We start from the raw sequence: 22,350 nt of genomic DNA, 5'->3' as shown, positions 1-22,350 counted from the left end.
GCAATGCAGGATCCGAGCCAAATCTGTTACCTACACCATAGCTTACTGCAACGCTGGATCCTTTAACCCACTGAGCAAGGCCAGGGATCGAACCTGCATCCTCATGGATACTAGTTGGATTCGTTATTGGAACCACAACAGGAACTCCATTAATCTTTAAGATATACATACAACTCACACAGCTCAACAACAAAAAACAAACAACCCAATTGAAAATGGGCATAAAACCTAAATAGACATTTCTCCAAGGGAACCCTCCTGCACTGTTGGTGGGAATGTAAACTGGTACAGCCACTATGGAGAACAGTTTGGAGATACCTTAGAAATCTATACATAGAACTTCCATATGACCCCACAATCCCACTCTTGGGCATCTATCCGGACAAAACTCTCCTTAAAAGAGACACATGCACCCGCATGTTCATTGCAGCACTATTCACAATAGCCAGGACATGGAAACAACCCAAATGTCCATCGACAGATGATTGGATTCGGAAGAGGTGGTATATATACACAATGGAATACTACTCAGCCATAAAAAAGAATGACATCATGCCATTTGCAGCAACATGGATGGAACTAGAGAATCTCATCCTGAGTGAAATGAGCCAGAAAGACAAAGACAAATACCATATGATATCACATAACTGGAATCTAATATCCAGCACAAATGAACATCTCCTCAGAAAAGAAAATCATGGACTTGGAGAAGAGACTTGTGGCTGCCTGATGGGAAGGGGAGGGAGTGGGAGGGATCGGGAGCTTGGGCTTATCAGACACAACTTAGAATAGATTTACAAGGAGATCCTGCTGAATAGCATTGAGAACTTTGTCTAGACACTCATGTTGCAATAGAACAAAGGGTGGGGAAAAAAATGTAATTGTAATGTATACATGTAAGGATAACTTGATCCCCTTGCTGTACAGTGGGAAAATAAATAAATAAATAAATAAATAGACATTTCTCCAAAGAAGACATAAGAATGGCCAACAGGCACATGAAAAAATGCTCAACATCACTAATTATTAGAGAAATGTAAGCCAAAACTACTATGAGGTACCACTTCACACCAGTCAAAATGGCCATCATTAGTAAGTCTACAAATAACAAATGCTGGAGAGGGTGTGGAGAAAAGGGATCCCTCCTACACTGCTGGTGGGAATGTAAGCTGGTAAAACCAATATGGAATGAGGTTTCGGGTTTGGTCCCTGCCCTTGCTCAGTGGGTTAAGGATCCGGCGTTGCCATGAGCTGTGGTGTAGGTTGCAGACACGGCTCGGACCCTGCGTTGCTGTAGCTCTAACGTAGGCCGGTGGCTACAGCTCCGATTAGACCCCTAGCCTAAAAAAAAAACCAATATGGAAAACTGTATGGAGGTACCTCAGAAAACCAAATATAGAACTATCATATAATCCAGCAATCCCACTTCTGGAGATATATCTGGACAAAACTTTCACTGACAAAGATCCATGCACCCGTATGTTCATTGCAGCACTATTCACAATAGCCAAGGCATGGAAACAATCTAAATGTCCATCAACAGATGAATGGATTAAAAAGATGTGGTATATACACAATGGAATATTACTCAGCCAGGATAAGGAACAAAATAATGCCACGCAGCAACATGGATGGAACTAGAGACTCTCATACTAACTGAAGTAAATCAGAAAGAGAAAGACAAATACAAATACTATGTGATATCAGTTATATCTAGGATCTAATATGTGGCACAAGTGAACTTTTCCACAGAAAAGAAATTCATGGACTTGGAGAACAAACTTGTGGTTGCCAAGGAGGAGGGGGAGGAAGTGGGATGGACTGGGAGTTGGAGGTTAGTAGATGCAAACTATAGCATTTGGAGTGGATAAGTGGTGAGATCCTGCTGTATAGCAAAGGGAACTATATCTAATCACTTGTAATGGAACATGATAGAGGATAATGTGAGAAAAAGAATATGTGTGTGTGTGTGTGTGTGTGTGTGTGTGTGTATAAAACTGGGTCGCTTTGCAGTAAGCAGAAATTGACAGAACATTATAAATCATCTATAATTTAAAAGTTTTTTTAAAAACATCTATATTTCCAAGATTGAGAAACCCTGCTTTAAAAGATGAGGTGGGAATTCTCTTGTGGTGCAACAGATTACACCATTACTGTGGCTTGAGTCACTGTTGTGGTGTGGGTTAGATCCCTAACCCAGGAACTTCCACATGCCATGAGCACGGTCAAACCTAGCTAAAAATTTTAAAAATGAAAAATGAAAGATGAGTTGACCAGAGAATGTGATATGACACAGCCCACAATGGACTTCCCAGAGAGGCAAAGAGGAGAGCAGGAGATGGTGGGGCTTCTCAAATTTTTGTTCTGCTGCTATCTGCTTGCTGGGTGATGCTCACACACCCATGTAACTTAGAGCTCTGCCTCTCTCCCTCTCATTCCGCTGAGTAGGAGGGATGCTATTACTGGAATAACCTTGAATTTGACCCAAATGATTTTTTTAAAGGAAATCATTTGTAAACTTCAATACTAGATTAGTGACAAAGCTACCTGCAATCACAGCTGATCAAGGTATGCAGCTGTGCGACAATGACGTGCAGAATCCCTGCCTCGGGCAGCGCTCAAAGGAGGGAAGGGCAAGAATACTGCCTCACTTAGAAGCAGTAGAAGCAGTGACCTTCCAATCCAGGTAGAAACACTTGGAAAAGCAACTCTTCCTACCAAGAAAACCAGGACTCACGGATTCTCCAGGACTTTCCCTACTGTCTTCCAGGCCAAATAACACCCCAGGGAACCAACTGCCATTGCTTTTTAAATTCAAGTCCCATTACTGGTTGTTTAGAGAAGCTAGAGTTTAAAATGTAAAATGGTAGAACAAGTCATGTTTAAAACGCAGTATGTGTTGAAAACTGAGATATCAAAATACATTCTACCCAAACTGAAAAGGAAAATAAAATTCTTTTTTCAGATAATGTGTTTTTCCTGCTTTCACTCTCATTTCTACCCGTGTCTTCAGAGCTCACCTTTGTCTCATTAGCGCTGCCTCCACTATAACAGTTGAGCAATAGGAGGCAGTTACGTGGAAGCAGAGAACAAGCACCAAACACAGGAGCCAAGGTGAACACAAATTGGAGAAGCTGCCCCCTAGTTGGTTCTCAACTGAGGAAATAAAATTTCATTTCAAAGACAATGCCTGTGAAAGTGCTTGGGCAGGAAATGGCCCTCCTCGACTAGTCTGGTGTTTCATAGATTCAAACTACTGCATGTGGCTGGGAAGAGACTTAGGACTTTGCAATACACAAGGATTAAAGGGAGCTTTGCAGAGAATTGTGTCAGCACAGTGTATTTCTGGAAGAATACAGTGGAAACTAGTAACTGTGGATGCCCCTGGATAGTAAGTGTGAAGGAAGCAGAGGAGGGAAAAAAGTTATCATTCATGGTGTGCCCTTTTATAAGCATTGAATGTTGAATTGTATATATGTTGTTCATAAAACTGTAATAATAATTTAAGAAACAGATGAATGAACTTTGCTGTACATCAGAAATTAACACAACAGTGTAAATTGACTATACTTCAATAAAATTTTTCAAGAAAACAAAAACAAATGATATAAAACATACCAAAAAGAACCTGTAAAAACAACCCCAAGTTAGCAAATCCCAAGTTTCCATGCTCTGACGTCCTCTTGTCTGTGTGGTCAGCAGAGTTGTGAAAGAAGAAGGTACTCAAATCTACACGGGGAGCTATAATTCACTTCTGAACTCTCAGCCCTTATTTCCAACTACCAGGGCCGTCTCCATCTGGAGGTCCCACCCATAGGCACCTCAAAGAAGGAGGCTCCAAACCTAAATCCTCCTCTTTTCTCCCTCTTGCCTTCCCTCTTCCTTCCAAGCCTAATCTCCTTCCAGTATTTTCAATTATTACTAGAAAAAACTCCCCATTCAGCCTCCCAAACCAAAAGCCTTACTATGGCCTTAGGGACCCTCTCATCTCCTACCCTTATTACCATCACTGAATATTGTTAATTCCATCTTGATGATGTTTGTCACAGGGGTCACCTCTTGCTCTATTCCACTGATGCTTTATAAACTATTCCTTCACTGGAATGGGAGTTCCTACTGGTTTTCCATATAGTTCATCCTCCATACTTCTCCAGCCCCAACCTCCATCATCTTTCTCAAACACAATTATCAGATCATGCTCAAGACCTTGGCTAGTTCCCTGCTGCTTAGAGAATTAAGCTCAAATGTCCTGTTTTGACAAATGACTATTTATACTACAGACAGAAGAACCATTTCATCCCTAACACACACTTGTGCTCTGGCTCCTCTAAAGGTAAAAAAGTCTTGGTCATTTATGCCTTTTTCGTGCCTCCGCATCTTTGCACTGGTTGTTTCCTTCACTCAAAGCTTTCCCTTCTCTCCCACCATGCTTCATCCAAAAAAGAAATTCCTACCCACCCTTCTAGACCCCTACTCTTTTTACACTTTCTCTGAAAAGCCTTTCGGGACTGCTCTCTCTCGTCTTTGCTCTACTAACACTCTGCACAAGCCCCCATTACAGCCCTAACCACGCTCTTTCATAATTATTTATGTTTCTGTCTCCCCTGCCAGAATGTGAGAGGCTTTAAAGAAAAAACAGCTGCTATATTTTATTCATCTTTGAATGCGCTGCACCTCCCAGCTAGCATTGCACATAAATGTTTGCTGAATGAATTGGCTGAAAGTACTTTGGTAAAAATGTAACACATTATCCCCCCAATTTTATAGACCTCTGTGGCTAAAATCTCATTTCTTTGCCCTCTCTCTGCATACCTATTGGCACGCTACCACCAGGTCTCAGGAGGGCCGGTTATTCAAAGGGAACTAACAAAGTGCCCACTATTTGTAAACAGGGTCATTTGTAAACCCTTTAGGCTAGATTTAGAGATTGCCTTGCTAACGCTGACTCTCCTTTGAGCACTCATCCACTCTAAAAAGCATTTCCCTCCCAAATGTCTGGAGTCCTATAAGAAACCTTTGTTTACCCTGAAAACACTTTCAGGGAAGCTGAAAGGAGCTAAAAAACAATGCAGTGACCCTACAGGGACCTACCTGGTCAGTGAGCCTCATGCCCACCTAGGAAGAGGAGGGGGCTTCAGAGACTCAGCTCTAATCCCTGCCCACTTCTGCTGCCATCAGCTACTTTACTGCTTGAACCTCCGAGGGCTCTCCGAGAGCTCTCCACTCCCCAGTGATGACCTGGGCAGCCCATTAATCATGAGACTATTCAGGTGAAACAGCCTCATAAGCAAAGTGATAACCTCAGTGGAACTCAGAGGAACAGTGGTTTCCTGGACCCCATTTCCTTTCAAGTAAAGTTTGCACTGACTACTTCCCATTGTGGTCTCTGTCCAGCCTAGGTGTCCAGTGTGGGTACTCACGGTTCTGGGGTGTAGAGGGGATCCGAGCCATGGCGGACGTACTGAGTACAGTGGAACACTCTGTAGGCCAGTCCTGCCAGAAAGTCTCGTGGACTCAGGTATCCAGCCACTGGCCTCACTGTGAAGCCAGACCTTTCTAAAGGGGCAACAGAAAAAGCCAGCTAAACATTAATGTGACAGGATTTGACGGCCCAATCAGGGCTTCCTATTATTTAGAAGGATGTTCTAGAAACAAAGTAATCAAGGTTCTAAAACGCTCTGACAATTGAATGACATACCGTTAACAGCTATTGCATTTGTGGCTTCTGATGACTAAAATACACTTGATAATGATGGTTTCCAGGGGAACAAGACATTCATTAATGTGGAAAGAAAGGTGAAAAAAAATGTAAGGATTTAAATTTAGAAGCCAAGTTCAGATAGGAAAGCTCAAAGACACAGAAGATTACAATCTAAAGTGAGGCTAACTAAATTTTGGGGGGTGAGCCCAATGTAATGAGCACAGAAGTAGAAATATGAGGTTATTACCATGAAACTTATGTAATGTTCTAAAGCAATGCGACCTCAATAAGAAAATAAAATTTTTGAAAGACATGAGATGCAAAAGATTACATAGTTTTGTGATTCTTTTTATATGAAGTGTCCAGAGAAGGAAAACCTATACACAAAAAGCAGATGAGGGACTGCTCAGAGCTAGGGGCAGGAGCAAGGATTGTTTGTAAAGAGGCAAAAGTAAACTTTCTGTAGTGATGAAAAAGCTGTAAAACTGAATTGTGTGATGGTCACACAACTCTAAGTTTACTAGCATCACTGAATTGCACAATTACAGTGGGTAAATTTTATGTTGTATAAACTATACCTCAATAAAGCTGCTAAAATACATAAATAAACAAATAAAGTGGTGCTTACCATGTATTACCTGGTATCTTTCTAAAAACACATCTACATGGGGATCCTTTCTGCAAGTGTGTGGTCAATGGACACACAGCTAATTAACCCCCCCTGACTAGCATCATGCAATCAATACCACCTAACCCCTTCATCCCACATTGTTGTTTTCTGTGATATTATGAAAACAATTACATTAATTACTGCATTTGCAGAGGTACACTAAAGTTCTACATATTCTAGTGATTTATGGTAAAAGGAAAAAACAAAATAAGTAGAATACAACAAAATCTATGAAATCGTCTATACTGCTAACCCACTTAAGGGCTGCCTAATGCTTCCTGCTCATGAAGGCCCAGAAAATTTACAACAGGAGGGCTCTTCTATCTGATACCAGCATTGTAAAGCAGTAACTTTCGGGCTTTAAGGTATATCAACCACCTTGTAAGGTAGATAAAATTATCTCTGTGTGCAGAGAGGAAACTGAAGCACAGAGAAGTTAACTCATCTATCTAAAGTCACACAGCCAGGAACTAGCAGAACCAGGACTCAACCCCAGGCATTCCGCATCCACAATCTGTGCTGTACTATACTTACCCTAATAAAAATATTAAGTTGGGTGACAGGGCAAAAATTATGAGATAGTAATCTAATTACTAGGGTTGAGAAACAAAGCAGTAAAAAAGCAATCCCCATATAGAAGTAATCAAGCCTATGGTAAATAAATAATACACACATAACTGTGGGCAACAAAGCAGGACATGCCAGAGGCAGAGCCATTAGGGAGAATATAATCTAGTTAAATAATAGCATAAGGTATCACGTAATTAGGTGCTAATTAAATGATACTGATCAATGGTTCTCAATCTTTTCCTCTCAATAACAAATATCATGGCTGACTCCACTCATGCAGCCCTCCTGATACAGGATCTAGGATGAAATTGGAGAAGGGGGAGGTCATGGTAGCTGTTGTGATCTGGATTAACAGAAGAAACAGGGCTTGCTCTGAGTCTTGAAGAACTGGTGGAATTTGAGTGGGTGGAGGAGGGATGACTCTTCCAGCAAGGCACAGAGCCTAAGCAAATGTATGAAGATGCACAGCCAGAAGAGAGGGTTTGTACAGCACAAAGGGAAGGAGTGTCAAGGAGTGCAGTGCAAGGAGACAAACTTGGGAAGCTGGGTCACGGCTGTGACTGGAGGCTGAGCAGTTTGGAACTTGCTCGTATAAGCCAGAGGCCAGCAAGCCATGACCTATAATCCAAGTCCTGCTTGCTGCCTGTTGGTGTACACCTGTGAGAATAGTTTTTACATTTTTTAATGGTCACAACTAACGGTTCTATATGTACCTACATAATAACCTCGATTTTGCCTTTTGGCCCACAAAGCTTAAAATATTTACTATCTACCTGGCCTTTAAAAAAATTTCAAAGTTTGCCAACTCCAGTAAAATCAAAAGAACCATTCAGAGCTTCTGAACAGAGATGCCAGAAAGAAAGAAGTGCTTCAGGAGGCTTCATCTGGAAGAAATAAGCAGAAGAGTAGAGGGGAGAAGAGAGAGGTTTCAAGGATATAATGATGGGGACCTCAGTGTGGGTGATGGCAGTAAAATGGAAAGAAAAGAACTGGTTCACGATGGGTCACAAAGCTAGAAGTGGTAATACTTGGAGATGAGTAAGTTGAACAGCGGCCCTCCTAATGTCCTAGACAGACCTGGGAATATGCTCCTTCAGGTGGCAAAATGGACTTTGCAGATGTGATTCAGTTAAGGATCTTGAGATAGGGAGTATCCAAGATTATACAGATGGGGCCAATATGATCACAAGATTCTTATAAGAGGGAGGGAGGAAGGTGAGAGTCAGAGGAAATGTGGCAATGCAAGCAGAGGATGGGCACTGATGGAAGGAAGGGGCCACCAGGCAAGGAATGGGGACAGACTCTAGAAGCTGAAAGGCAGGGAAACAGACGTCTCCAGAAGGAATCCAGCCCTGCCAAGACCTTGATTTTAGACTTCTAATCTCCAGAACTGTGAGGTAATACATTCATGTTAAGTCACTATGTTTATGGTAATGGTTACAGCTGAATAGGAAGTGAATAGAAAATCTGGCTAAGTACAGTGGGCAGGGGAGTAGGATTTCAGATGAGGGGTCCTTAGAGCCTGATGAGTCTAGAGAATCTACCATCACCGATAGAAAGAGGGAAGACAGCTGAGGAAGGGGGTTCCAGGAAAGGAGGCAGGCAGCAAGGTTTTAGCTTTGAGAACTGCTGTGCTTGAAATGGGGAAGAGAGACAAAAGCAGAGAACCTGAGGATTTACCCACAGAGAAGGACAGAGGAGAAGGGGACCCCTGCCTCACCCCCTACAAGTTTTCCCAGTTGCTGTCCCAGAAGGGTCATTGAGGAGAGTGACCACAGAGAACAAGAACACCAGGTGACTCTGCTCACCTCGCAACATCAACGTCCCTGGCAGGCCATTTATATCTTAAAGTACTGGTTGGATTCATTGATTTCCCCCTCCCCCCTCCCACCCCAGGAAAATCACTAGTGTTAACATCATCCATATTTTTTCATTCAGTACGTAATTTTTTTTTTTTTATCTTTTTAGGGCCACACCTGCGGCATGTGGAGGTCCCCAGGCTAGGGGTCAAATTGGAGCTACAGTTGCAGGGCTACAGCACAGCCACAGCCACAGCCACTCCAGAACCAAGCTGCATCTGTGACCTATACCACAGCTCACAGCAACACCAGATCCTTAACCCACTGAGCAAGGCCAGGGATCAAACCCGCATCCTCATGGATACTAGTTGGGTTTGTTAATCACTGAACCATGATGGGAACTTTGAGTACCTAATTTTTAACAAAGCAAATAAAAAGCCACCTGTAAGGTCATTCCATGCCTATATAGCCCAACAGAGTCATTCCTACAAAAGAAAAAGCTCAAACCCAAACTTGCAAATATCCGTCAGGGTTTGCCATGTAAAGAGCCCAAGGCTCTAAGCTGAGTGAACAGCTAAGTCTGTCTCCCCACCCAGAGGCTCTGCTCTGCCTCCCAGGCAACTGTGCAATGCTCCTCTTTTTAAATCAGAGGAAGTTCTTCCTTATTTAGAGAAAGGGCAGTTGCTGTCACGTGTGTCCTTGGAAGGCCCATGAGGATGCTGACTAGGAAGAGACAACCCACGCAATGCTCACCTTTCAGAAAAACCGAGACATCTTCAAGTTGAGGCACGTTGTCCTCCCTGTAGCCACAGTATTTAGTCAGCAGAGGGAAGTTTTTCAAATACTCCCGGCAAGCATGAGTGGGATAGAGTTTGGAGAGCTCTCGGAATACAATGCCCCAAGTTTTAGTTTCTTCCTCCGTGTACTCCACCCTGGGGATGGGCTGACCACTAGGCAGAAGAGAAGAGAAATGAATAAATCTAGCTCTGGGTCACGGAGTTAAGCATATTCTCACCTTCATGCCTATGCAAGTCAGATTCATATAAAGTGGGACACATGAGTATCCAAAAGGATCCCACTAAGTATTACTTTTTTAAGTAAATGCTAACCTTCTAATTGTGTGTATATGTGTGTTTAAACTTTCATATACATGGGAGTTTCCATCATGGCGCAGTGGAAATAAATCCGACTACGAACCACGTGGTTGCGGCTTCAATCCCGGGCCTTGCTCAGTGGGTTAAGGATCTAGCATTGCTGTGAGCTGTGGTGTAGGTCACAGATGCAGCTGAGGTCCTGCGTTGCTGTGACTGTGGTGTAGGCCTGCAGCTACAGCTCTGATTAGACCCCTAGCCTGGGAACCTCCATATGCTGCAGGTGCAGCCCTAAAAAGCAAAAATAATATAAAATAAAATAAAATAAAATAAAATAAAATAAAATAAAATAAAATAAATTTTCATATAAATGATGTGATTAAGTTATGTCTTCACACATCCTTATGGACATTTGATTTTTGTTCTGACAATGAGATCAGTAACAAGTTAAAAATTCTGGGTTGGAAGGAACTTGTTTAGGTACAAAGCTGTGCTCTTTTTCTGCAAAAACCTGACAACAGTAATAAATGGATGTTGTCTCTTGAAAATAAAATTGCCTATGGGTCCTCTTCATCCCTTGTGGGGAACTCACCCCAATCTCCTAGTATAATTTTGAGGTTATTTGTTCAGTGAGTAAAATGTCTGGGAAATACTAAAAGACCATGATAAATTTAAAAAAGAGTTTTGCAAACCACAAAATAGGAGCATCTATTACAGATCATGCTGAGAGATGCAAACATTAAGCCCTCCAAATTAGGAGAGAGGTTAGCAGACTTTTTCTGCAAAGGGCCAAAAAGTAAATATTTTATTTTGGGTTTGTGTGCCATACAGTATCCATCAAAACTGCTCAATTTACTTCCATTATATCTTGAAGACAGGCAATATGTAAACACATGAATGTAGCCATGTTCTAATAAAACATGAATTACAAAAACAGGCAACGGGCCAGATTCAGCCCATGAGCCGCAGCAAGCTGACACATAGTTCCAAATATTGAGAGATGACCCTGGCCTGGAGAAGTCAGGGAGAGCTTCCTGGAAGAGGCACAACTTCAGCTGAGCCTTTTTGGCTAGGAAGCATCTTCGAGTCCCCTGATAGAAAGAAAGGTGAGTTTAAAAATGCTCTTCTAACAGTAGTCAGCAGCAATGAAGAGGGACCAAGCTCCTGATGCCACGTGAGGCCAGGAGAAGTGGAGAATACAGACATGTTCTTTCACAAACTATCACTTGAGAAGCCAGAAACTGGATTGAGCCTCTGATGAAGACACCTATCCTGAAAGTGAAATTGGGGTTTGAGAAAACTTCTCATAACAAGCTCAACAGTTACCTGCAGCAGTCCCCCACTGCCCTCCCTGGCCACTTGTCACAAGTTCTGACCACAGGGGCATAAACACACAAAATATGGAAGTCCAATAGACACACATGAAGCTAGGAATTCTGCCCCTGTGGTCTAAGTAACCAGTCTGCACAGCAGCACCCCAGGAGCCCATGCACAGGCAGCAGCTGTGCCTCAGGTCTGCTGCAGCTATGGCATCGGCATCGTCAGCAGGCCAAGGTTTTCTGGAAGCACCCCCTGAGGTAGTAAAAAGGAGGCGGAGGATAGTAACAGAAGTCTCATAAGCAGATCCCGCACCTAACCCTCCAAATACTTCAGAGTGCTCTTACCAAAATGCTTTCTGTTCAAGGTTCAGGCCCATATGTGGTTCACACTGCCCCAAGTAATTTTTTTATTTGTTTGTTTTTTTGGTTGTTTGTTGTTGTTTTGCTTTTTAGGGCTGCACCCAAGGCATATGGAAGTTCCCAAGCTAGGGGCTGAATCAGAGCTACAGCTACTAGCCTACACCACAGCCACAGCAACATGGGATCCGAGCCACACCTGCAACCTACACCAGCAACACTGATCCTTAACCCACTGGGCAAGGCCAGGGATTGAAACCGTGTCCTCATGGATACTAGTCAGGTTCCTTAACCAGTGAGCCATGATTGGAATTCCTGCCCCAAATTATTTCTATTTAAAAAAGTTAACTGCAGTACACAAGGGATGAGGGAATAACACACACTGAAGAAAAAAAGAGAAATTAACACTTATTTTCTCTAAGTACCAAAACTAGGGCTTATGACAAATCCAATTAGAACAAGATTAGCCTAATTTAAATTTGACTGTTGATAACAAATAAAAAATTACAACTTGGCAAATATTTGCTAAGAAGATCAAGACTGCTGACACTTGGCATCTGTGATGAATTCAGGTGAAATTTTGAAATGAAAAGATAAAAATAGAAAGGACATAAGGAAATAAAAATATAAACGGTCTGCCTCTAGTTCCAAAAACTTCAATGAAATCAATCTGAGTCAGGGAAGCCAATAACGCTAATAAGGGCTATGCACAATCAGAAGATAGAAAGCAATGAGGCTGAAACAATAAATGAAATATTGAGAAGCCACTTGAAAAAAATCATTAGGTCAAACTTTTCCCCTCAATATCAATCTACAAAAATGCAGCATTTTAAAGGGGAGCTGACTATAGCTAACAGGCAGCAGCAGAAGAAAGACAAGTGTGAGTTCAGGCAGGAAGGAGGAGTTATACAGATCTTCATCCACTTACAGTGGGGTTACCTCCCTAAAAACCCGCTGTAAATTGAAAATACTCTACGTTGAAAATGTATTTAATACACTCAACCTACCAAACATCATGGCTCAACCTAGCCTACCTTAAACGTGCTCAGAACACTTACAGTAACAAGCAGTCGAGAAAAATCTTCCAATGCAAAGTCTATTTTACAATAAAATGTTGAATATCTCATGTAATTTATGAAATACTATACTGAAAGTAATCAATAGAATGGTTGTTTGGCCACAGAACGATTGTAAGTGTATCAGTTGCTCACCCCAGTGACTGAGTAGCTGACTGGGAAATGTGGCTCCCAGCTGCTGCCCAGCATCAGAGAGAATTACACTGCATATTGTGCTGAAAAAAGATCAAAATTCAAGTTGTGAAATACAGTTTCCATTGAATGCATTTCACTGTCACACCATCATAAAGTCGAATCATCCTAAGTCAGGGACTGATTGTGTGCATCTATTACTTAATAATGAATTTCCAGCATCATGATCTTGGGAATACAAATGGTCATGTATAGTCCCATCTGTTTCCACTTGTCTGTCCTGCATGGGTAATAAATTAGCCTGCTCTCTGAGTAAGCAGCTGGTGCGGTGCATTGCTGCTGGCCTGAACAGGTTAAGTCTGGCTGATCACATCAAGAGATTTCTCATATCGCTCTATTCCCCACATCCCAGGCAGCTATTTAAGATAAATATTTAAAGATCAACTTCGGAGTTCCCAGTGGTGCAGGGGATTAGGATCTGGCATTGTCACTGCTGTGGCTCAAGCTGCTGCTATGGCAAGGGTTTGACCCCAGGCCCAGGAACTTCCATGTGCTGTGGGTGTGACCAAATAATAATAACAATAATAGTAATTTAAAAAATAAAAATAAACTTTACACAAAGTAAAGGCTAGTTTTATCCATTTAATTACTATTAAAAATATCCCAAATACAGAAAAAATAAATGTCCCATTTTTCTATGTAGTTTTTACAGGTATATAATAATAGCTCATCTTTGAGAATTTACTATGTGCCAGATACTTTTTAAAAGTTAAATGTTTTTAACTTAGCCCACTTGATTCTCTCAAAAACTCCATGAGGTAGACCCCCATTTTACAGATGAGGGCATTAAGGCTCAGAGAAATTAAGCTATTTGCCTAAAATCATGGTGTCAAGCTTAAAATCCAGTCAGCCTGGCTCAAGACTGGATGTAGTCTTAATTGATTAGCATACACCAAAGAAATAAAAAATTTATGCCAGACAGCAGCTTATTTTCACATACCAAATTAAAATAAGGCTTATAGGTATGTGTACTTACATATAGAAAACTCACACACAATCATACGTAATCATGCGACTAGCATGTATTTGTAGATCACATAAAGTACTTTCATATTTATTCACTCATTAACCTTAGTGAGACTGGGAGATAGTCCTGGGGGCAACAGGAATGTAGGGGAACCCACATTTTTTTTTTTTGGTCTTTTTGCTATTTCTGGGCTGCCCCTGCAGCATATGGAGGTTCCCAGGCTAGGGGTCGAATCGGAGCCATAGCCACCGGCCTACGCCAGAGCCACAGCAACGCGGGATCCGAGCCGCGTCTGCAACCTACACCACAGCTCACGGCAACGCCGGATCGTTAACCCATTGAGCAAGGGCAGGGACCGAACCCACAACCTCATGGTTCCTAGTCGGATTCGTTAACCACTGCGCCACGACGGGAACTCCCCCACATATTTTTTAAAAACTTTGAAATTTGACATTTGGAAAAATAAACATTGTAGTCATTGGAGAAATCAAAGTGTGTTACACTTCTCTGCACTTGTTATGGGTTAGTGGACTTTTTGTGAACTGTATATGAGGACAGAGGGGAGTCCTGGTCTTTTTAGGGTCTAGAACATATACCCCCATATCATTAAGCATCTATCTGTGGGTACATATTATAACATGTATGTAATAGGCATCATATTCCAGCATCCAAAAACTCTGCTCTGGCCCATATCGGAAGTCAGCTAAGTACTCCCCATTTTAGAGAAAGCTCCCAGCAGTTTGAGCCAACCATCTCCCTGCAGAGTTTGGTAAGAGGCGGCAGAGATGGCTCTACCACCAACAAACCCCTCTTATACCACCCTTCCCACCCACCCCTAAACCTCGCCCACCAGTATAACAGGGAATCAGATGTGCAGGATTGTGGGGACAGGTATGTTCTTCCTCCTCCCCTAAGAGAAGAGGGCAGGCTGTGCCACAAGAATCATTTATAACGACTGAAGATGCCCTCAAGAAGTAGGGTCTGGCCTCTCCTTGCCCGTCTGGACACTTGCTGAGTGGCAGGACCACCTGCCCTCTCTGGTACTCTGTCACCAGAGTACAGCAGTAGAGATGGTCCTGGGAAAAGCATGAAAGCCCAGGAGTATGATGTGCTACAAAGGAGACAGGGGATCCTTGACAAGTATCCTCTGAAACCTGAGGTTCATGTGAACATGGAGCCTGATACCCAATGAAACCTAACCATTTCCATTGGACCCAATGTGGTGTGCATGGTAGGAAGATGGGGAAGCCCCTCTGAATCCAGTTCTGCTCAGTTCTCAGGAGACAGAAATGCCCCAGGAGCTCCCTTCGATGAGGAAGCACTAAAGCACAGGTGTGTAAGGGGTGCCCAAGCTATGATGTGCCCAACCTAGAGAAAAAGATGATCTGTGAGCAGTGACAAGGACAGAGGAAGGCAAGAAGCATATTTGCAGGGGTGGAGGTAGACAAGATGGTCCTGCCCCTAAGACAACTACACATAACACTATGCAGAGACCATGTGAACAGAGACCACCCAGGTCTCTGAACCAGGGTGAGAGTGGCCTGAGGCCTGCCAACCCTTGACAGTCTAACAATCCTGCAAAGAGCCCTCAGCCTTCTCTTTCCCTACTCCCAGCCCCCAACTCCAAAGAAACTAGGTCCTAAAAGAGAGAAGGAAAGGTATTTCAGAACATGAGCATGTGCACACCTGTGCACACACACACACAGAGGCACAAGCACACTTACTTCAAAGAGGGAGAATACACTTTGAATCAAGTTGGAGATTAATCTGTTTTTAAATGAATGAGACTAGGCCTTAAATACCCCAGTGAGACTATACTAATAATTGAAAATGACAGGAAATTAGATGTTGCTAAGGAACTTATTTCCCAGCAGGAAAGTAGGATTCAACACAATATAGCTGAAAGCAGTGAATGGGGAAAAAATAAAACCATGTTACATTGGTATAAACCCCAACAAGATGAGATTCCTCAACAAACTAATTACAAATGAATATTATAATTAGATCTCTAAGGAGTCTCCTCTGCTTTTATGGATTTAGGATTCTGGAATTCTTGACAATGGCTAAAATTATTATTCACAGATTCCTAACTTACTGGAGAAAAACAGATGTGACTTTCAGCAGTTTCCACTCACTGCAGTTTCTACCCTCTTGCCAAAGAATGGCAAACGAAGATCTTATAAACACAATAGGGAACCATTGCTCAGTGAAGACAATACAAGGAAAAGGATTAAAGCTACATCCTTCACTGTCAGGATGTAGCTTGACAATAGGAAAAACCTACTGGTGCAGTATGTGACTCAGAGATGACTAAGAATTTTCTTTGGAAATACGGAAGGCTGTGGGAGGCAACTTTCTGCCTGCGAGGTTAAATCCCACTCTTCCTTGAGGCAGGGTGATAATTCCCTGCAAGAAGCGGAAGGTACAGACAAACCTAACTGGGGGCACGTACAGATAGAGTTATTCTATGTAAGCCCTGAGCTTTTTAGAGCAAACCTTTTTAACAAACACATTTTTACACTGAAATCCAGGGACATGTACCCCACTGAGGCTGAAATTATGGGGGTTCTTTCTATAGCCAGACAAATAAGCAATAATGCTTTTGTTTTATTTAACTATTTGATCTTCTCCTCCAGGAGGTCCAACAGCAAGCTCGTTTTCTTATACATGTTTCTTATTCGAGGAATTGGAAAGCATTTGACTATGGTGGTACATCCTGGCTACCACCTGGATTCCTTGCTGCTAGAATTCCTAATGTGAGATATAGTTTCTCGGCTTGTGTTATCTTCAGAGCAACTCCATTGTCCAGAAGCAATTCCCCTATTCAGTGGAGGAAGATGTGACAGGCTGCAATTGATAGTATTTACATCAAGATGGCAAGACTGGCTAAATCACAAGGCAGACTGTGTTCTTTGGAAACAGTTGGATTTCCTCAGTGGCAAGGACAAAACAAAGCAGAAGGGAAACAGAGAATTGGTTAAGGGGATGGGTGAATCTGATAGGAACAGGAATGAACTCATTTTCTATCTTATTTCATTACATGTTCCTCGGGGCAAGAGATGCCTCACTTATTCAAGAGCTGTTTATCTGCCTGGAATAAACTGTCTCTCTCCTCTCTGCCTCATCTTTTCTCTCCCTCCCCACCTTGGGCATTTCTCTCTTGATTGACACTTCCACCTCGGGGTGCAGAAGGGAAATGAGAAGAGGTGATATGTAAAAATCCATCAACTTTGCAACTCATTAGCAATTAGAAGCTCCTTGAAGGGTTTGGACAAAGCCTTTGGAGAAAAATTATTGGCACATGAAGGCAGGAGGTCTCTGTCCTCCTCAAATTATGAGACATGTGTGCTGCACTCCTCCATGGACATACCCTGAATTCTGCATCATTTCCAGGGACCTATCTGTAATTCATCCTCTCTCCTTCCCATCCAAGAAAGCCACAAGAATATGGAAAGATAAGACTGATGTTATTCCAATATTATTCTAAAAATAAATAATCCTGGAGTTCCCATCATGGCTCAGCGGTTAATGAACTCAACTAGTACCCATGAGGAGGAGGGTTCAATCCCTTGCCTTGCTCAGTGGGTTACACAATCAGCGTTGCCTTGAGCTGTGGTATAGGTTGCAGATGCAGCTCAGATCCCGTGTTGCTGTGGCTGTGGTGTAGGCCAGCAGCTGTAGCTCTGATTTGACCCCTAGCCTGGGAACCTCCAAATGCCGTGGGTGCAGACCTAAAAAGACTAAATAAATAAATAAATATTAAAAGAATCCCAATTTTGATCCAACGTAATTTTTAAAAAGAAACAGTCATCATTCATAAAATTTACTATTAATTATTACCCAACATTTGCTATACTTCTCACAACTGAGGTGAAACCCCATATGAGTAGAAACTTCAATTTACTACATGAAATTACTAGTTGACTCGCACCCGTAGCCAGTGACCTACTACTATGCTGGTTGGTACCATCTTCATGAGTAAGGATCACCTGCAGCCAGGTGTCTCCAGAGTAGAGCCACACAGTCAGTAAGTGTTCTGCAAGAAGATGGCTTATGCCTTTGAGACTGGAAAAAAATGTTCCCACAAGCCAAAATCCTTAGTAAAGTGGATGAATTCCATTAAAGTTTAACCAGAAAGATAACACCAATTTTCCTCCATTGTTTTTTGCTTGTTTGTTTTTGTTTTGTTTTTTCTTTTTTCAGCCCACACCCATGGCATGTGGAAGTTCCCAGGCCAGGGGTAGGATCTGAGCCTCAGCTGCAACCTGTACCAGAGTTGCATCAATGCCAGATCCTTAACAACTTGCACCACAGCGGGAACCTCAATGTCATTTTTATATACTGACTTTCAAGAGTCAAGGAGGAAAGTCTAAGGGTCTCAAATTTAATAATATTACACTTCAGAATTCAGACCATAAAAGGTGCTCAATAAATTTATGATAAAATACTATCAGTAATACTCAGGGAGGAAAAACAAGTTAAATATCCAAAATCATTTCTCTGCTAAATTGAGCCCCCCATGACCACGTACACTCCATTAAGACAAGGATTTTTGTTTGCTTTGTTCATTTTTATATCTTTGCCACTCAGAATGAAGGCTGGAACAAATAGGTTTTCAATAAATAATATTTGTCAAATAAGTAAATCAACCAATCAGACCAAAACAAGCCACCCATTTAAAGGTTAAGAAAAAGTGTAGTTATTTATCAGAAAGTCTGGCAGGTAGGTATTTGTCTTACCTCATCCCTGCCTCACGTATTTTAATTGCTAAGGAAAAAGCAACTCTAAAAACTCTAAGACTTTAATAAGTTTTCTGATAACTTCCAATTAAACCTGTATCCTGCTTACCTTACAGGTTTGGGTTTCTCTTTTCTAATTTTCTTACTCAGGTTTTCTAGGCATTGTCACCCATCACACTTGCAGCCAAAATACTCACCAGGAAAGAAAGCAGCTTGTGCAAATCCAAAGCAACATAAAAGCCAAACTTAACTAAACACAGAGCTGTTTCCTTGGCTAGCTACCTTAATGAATGGGTTTTCAAAGGTGTTTTCAAAGCCACAGGCACAATGGGATTAAATGCTATCTTTCAGAGTTCCCGTTGTGGGTCAGCAGTTACGAACCCCACTAGTATCTAAGAGGACGTAGGTCTGATCCCCGGCCCTCCTCAGTGGGTTAAGAATCCGGTGTTGCTGTGAGCTGCAGTGTAGGTCAAAGACTCAGCTTGGATCTGGTGTGGCTATGACTGTGGCACAGGCTGGCAGCTGCAGCTCCAATTCGCCCCCTAGCCTGGGAACTTTCATATGCCACAGGTGCAACCCTAAAAAGACCCCCAAAAATGCAATTTTTCAAAAAGGAAACTCACAAATCAGTTCAGTGACTTAACAACCAAATCTTGAGTTATATCAATACTTGAAACCATTCAAGTCATCTGACGTTAAGTGGTTCAACGAGGGGTTCATTTGATGAGGAGCCTGGGCAGCCTGGGACTGCTAAACTATACCAGAGAGAAAACTGTAGAGGCACAAACTCATTTTCAGCTAGTCCCCTAGGCCAGTCAGGTAAAGAGCATTTGTGATCACATATTTTATTTGCTTTTTGCAAATGAGTTTTGTGCACATGAATTTTCGCAAATGAGTCTATGGGCCCTAAGGAACTTTCAGATGGTAGCAAACAAAAAACGTTAGTTTGTTTTGTTCACATTGTTAATATCGGTGCTGCCTTTACAAGAGACATAATGAAAATAAACTACTGCACCTAGGGAGCCTCAGGGAGAGGGAAGATTTAACTCCTGGAATTGTTCGTTTTTATTTGTCCTGTGCATTCCAGGATAGGGCTTCCCACCATTTTCTCACCTTGCAGAAAGCCCTTATCACATTCCAGAGGGGTGATTTTCTTTTGCCAAAACTACCATGAAATTAAATATCAACAGCAACAACAGCAGATCTAACATCCATCGGAATATGCATGCTCAACATACACAGGAAGGAAAACTCAGGGGACAAAATCCAGAAAAGAGCTTAGAAGTCAATGCAGCCAGTGATCTCAGGCCATCGGGATAAAGAGACCCAGGCTAGGGTCTCCAAGAACTCCAAGTTCAATTCCATATATCTTGCCTTAATCAATAGGGACTAAACGTTGCTGACTACTGGGCCCTAACCTCTTTCAGTGGTGGATGAGAGAGAACACAGCTACTCCATAGTTCATGGGCCTAACAACAGCATCATTCATCCACCCATCTATTTAACTGTAACAATAGTAACACAACATAATAGCAAATGGCATGGATCATGTCATATAATGCTCACTTTATATGGTGTAAATGACTATCAGTACCCCCACTTTATGGTTGAGGAAACTGAGGATAACAGACATAGTGATCTGCCCAAGAGCAAACAGCTAGTATGTGGCAGAGCAGGTACTCAGATTCAGGAAGCCTGGTCCTAGAGACCCCACTCTTTTTTTTTTTTTTTTTTTTTTTGTCTTGTCTTTTTGTCTTTTGTTGTTGTTGTTGTTGTTGCTATTTTTTGGGCCGCTCCCGCGGCATATGGAGGTTCGCAGGCTAGGGGTCGAATCGGAGCTGTAGCCACCGGCCTACGCCAGAGCCACAGCAACGCGGGATCCGAGCCGCGTCTGCAACCTACACCACAGCTCACGGCAACACCGGATCGTTAACCCATTGAGCAAGGGCAGAGACCGAACCCGCAACCTCATGGTTCCTAGTCGGATTCGTTAACCACTGCGCCACGACGGGAACTCCGAGACCCCACTCTTCACCAACACACCTCAGTGCAAAGTCTGAGTACCTAATAAATATGCTGCATTGACTTTGGCTTCTGTTTTCTCGTGAGGGGAATAAGACAACCACACAACACACAGGATCAACGAGACATCATCTGCAAAGCACCAAGGTCAATGCCTAGTACCTCATAGGTACCCAATATAGTCAGTTCCCTTCCTCCAGGTGTACGCAAATGAAAAAAAAAATCTCATCATTTCCCTGCAGGGTTGGGAATAGGTCTGGAGATGAAAAACTGCCCTCTTCCATATAAATCCATTCACTTCTCAGGTAGTAGTTGTGGAAGTAATTTTAATCCTTCATGTTCATGAAAATCACTTCAAAGGAAAAATACTCATACCTCATTCGCCATTATAGACGTTAGAATTTGGTGCAACTTCTGTCCTTTTCAATAAGTGATCCTGGCCGAACAGTGTTAATGTTTTCCACAGCTGTGGGAGCCGTGCTATAATCAGACAACATCCTACCGAGGCATTCACGCCCATCTAAAACACCCACCAAGCCCCGAAAATAAAATGGAGAAATCTTTTCCAAATCAATTTTCCCTTTTGTCTTTCTTTGCAACTCTCAGGCTCCCTTCCTTTCAGCCATTGAGTTGAACTTCAGGTAGAGAGAAACATTTGGTGTGAAAATGCTTCTCCCATAAAGCCTGACTTATTTTAAATACTTACAAGAACTGTGCATTTCAAATACGCTAAGAATTCTGTACAGAGGAGAATAACTTTTTTAAAACCCATGTCATTTAATGTTATTACTCTTGTTTTCAACTTGTGTATACCACCTCTGTCAAATACAAATGGCTCTGCAGATTTTTTCTTCAAAAAAGAAAACAAAAAGTGTTTAAATTCTACAAGAGAAGGACTGTTGAAATGCCTAATGTGACCTTCCTCACAAACCATCCAAGTCATCCAAGAAATGACCCCCGTACGACAAATATTTGGTTTTGTTCTACTTTTCAATTTACCGCTCCATTTCAAAGAAATTAAAGCATCAACAACTGGTGTTTATGCAGGAGTCACAAAGTACCCAAACAGCCACATACATCTCGGTTTCATTCAAAACTTGGGAAAGCAAATCAATAGAGGATAATGGAATGGGATAAAATTAGCTCAGTCAGGGAGAAGACTTATTTGCCTTCTTAGGTGCATCTTCTCAAAAGGCCAGAGCAGGGAAAAAATTAAAGCTCAGTCCCCCATCACAATAGAGGCCACAATTCATCAAGGTGACCATCTGCCAATGAAAGTGATGAGGAAAATGTTATCGAGGATAAAAATTTGCAACTTCCAGTTAAGTTTTTTTCCTCATTAAGAAAGCATAACTTTTCCCTTTCATTCTTTCTCCACCTTCTACTTGTTATGTTTCCAATTAAGATTTGCCCATCTTAAAATAGGTAATGTGGCACTCACAACTCCTGCTAGTAATGTATTCCTTTAAGCTACGTTCTGAAACCAAGCAGGATCCATAAATCATGCCTCTTCTCGCATGAAATGAGAAATGCTAAGGTCAACTGAAATTTCTGGAAAGGTGGAGAGGTGGAGCCACCCCAGTTATTTTTCTGCAACTTGCAATAATTGCAAATGCCTCGTAGGAAAAAACTCAACATCAGTAATCCTCCAGTTGAAACATAAGCTAAATCGTCACAGCTCCCTGTAAGCAGGGAAATCCCAATAGGCTCAGTGGCGGGCCTCAGGAGGTGAGGCAGGGCAGCACACAGCTCTACCCTGTATCTGTCCAGAGCCTTTGTCTCTGATTGTCCATCTCTTTCTTTTTCTTTATAGACCTATGGCTGACTTCCACTGAGTCACCTAGTGA

General features: G+C 42.1%; 1 protein-coding gene across 1 annotated transcript in view; it reads right to left on the bottom strand.

The window, feature by feature from the left end:
• The window catches only part of TPH2 (tryptophan hydroxylase 2), a 99,823-nt gene that overhangs the window by 55,991 nt on the left and 21,482 nt on the right, over positions 1–22,350 (bottom strand). The window contains exons 6-7 of the mRNA XM_021092003.1: positions 9,494–9,690; positions 5,421–5,556 (exon numbers count right to left, since the gene is read on the bottom strand). Of these exons, the coding sequence (XP_020947662.1) occupies positions 5,421–5,556; positions 9,494–9,690 (333 nt within the window). The remainder of the gene's footprint in view (positions 1–5,420; positions 5,557–9,493; positions 9,691–22,350) is intronic.

Source organism: Sus scrofa, chromosome 5, assembly GCF_000003025.6.
Source record: "Sus scrofa isolate TJ Tabasco breed Duroc chromosome 5, Sscrofa11.1, whole genome shotgun sequence".
Classification (NCBI taxonomy): Eukaryota; Metazoa; Chordata; class Mammalia; order Artiodactyla; family Suidae; genus Sus; species Sus scrofa.
Note: the sequence above shows the minus strand (reverse complement) of the source record. Positions and strands in the feature narration are given on the sequence as shown.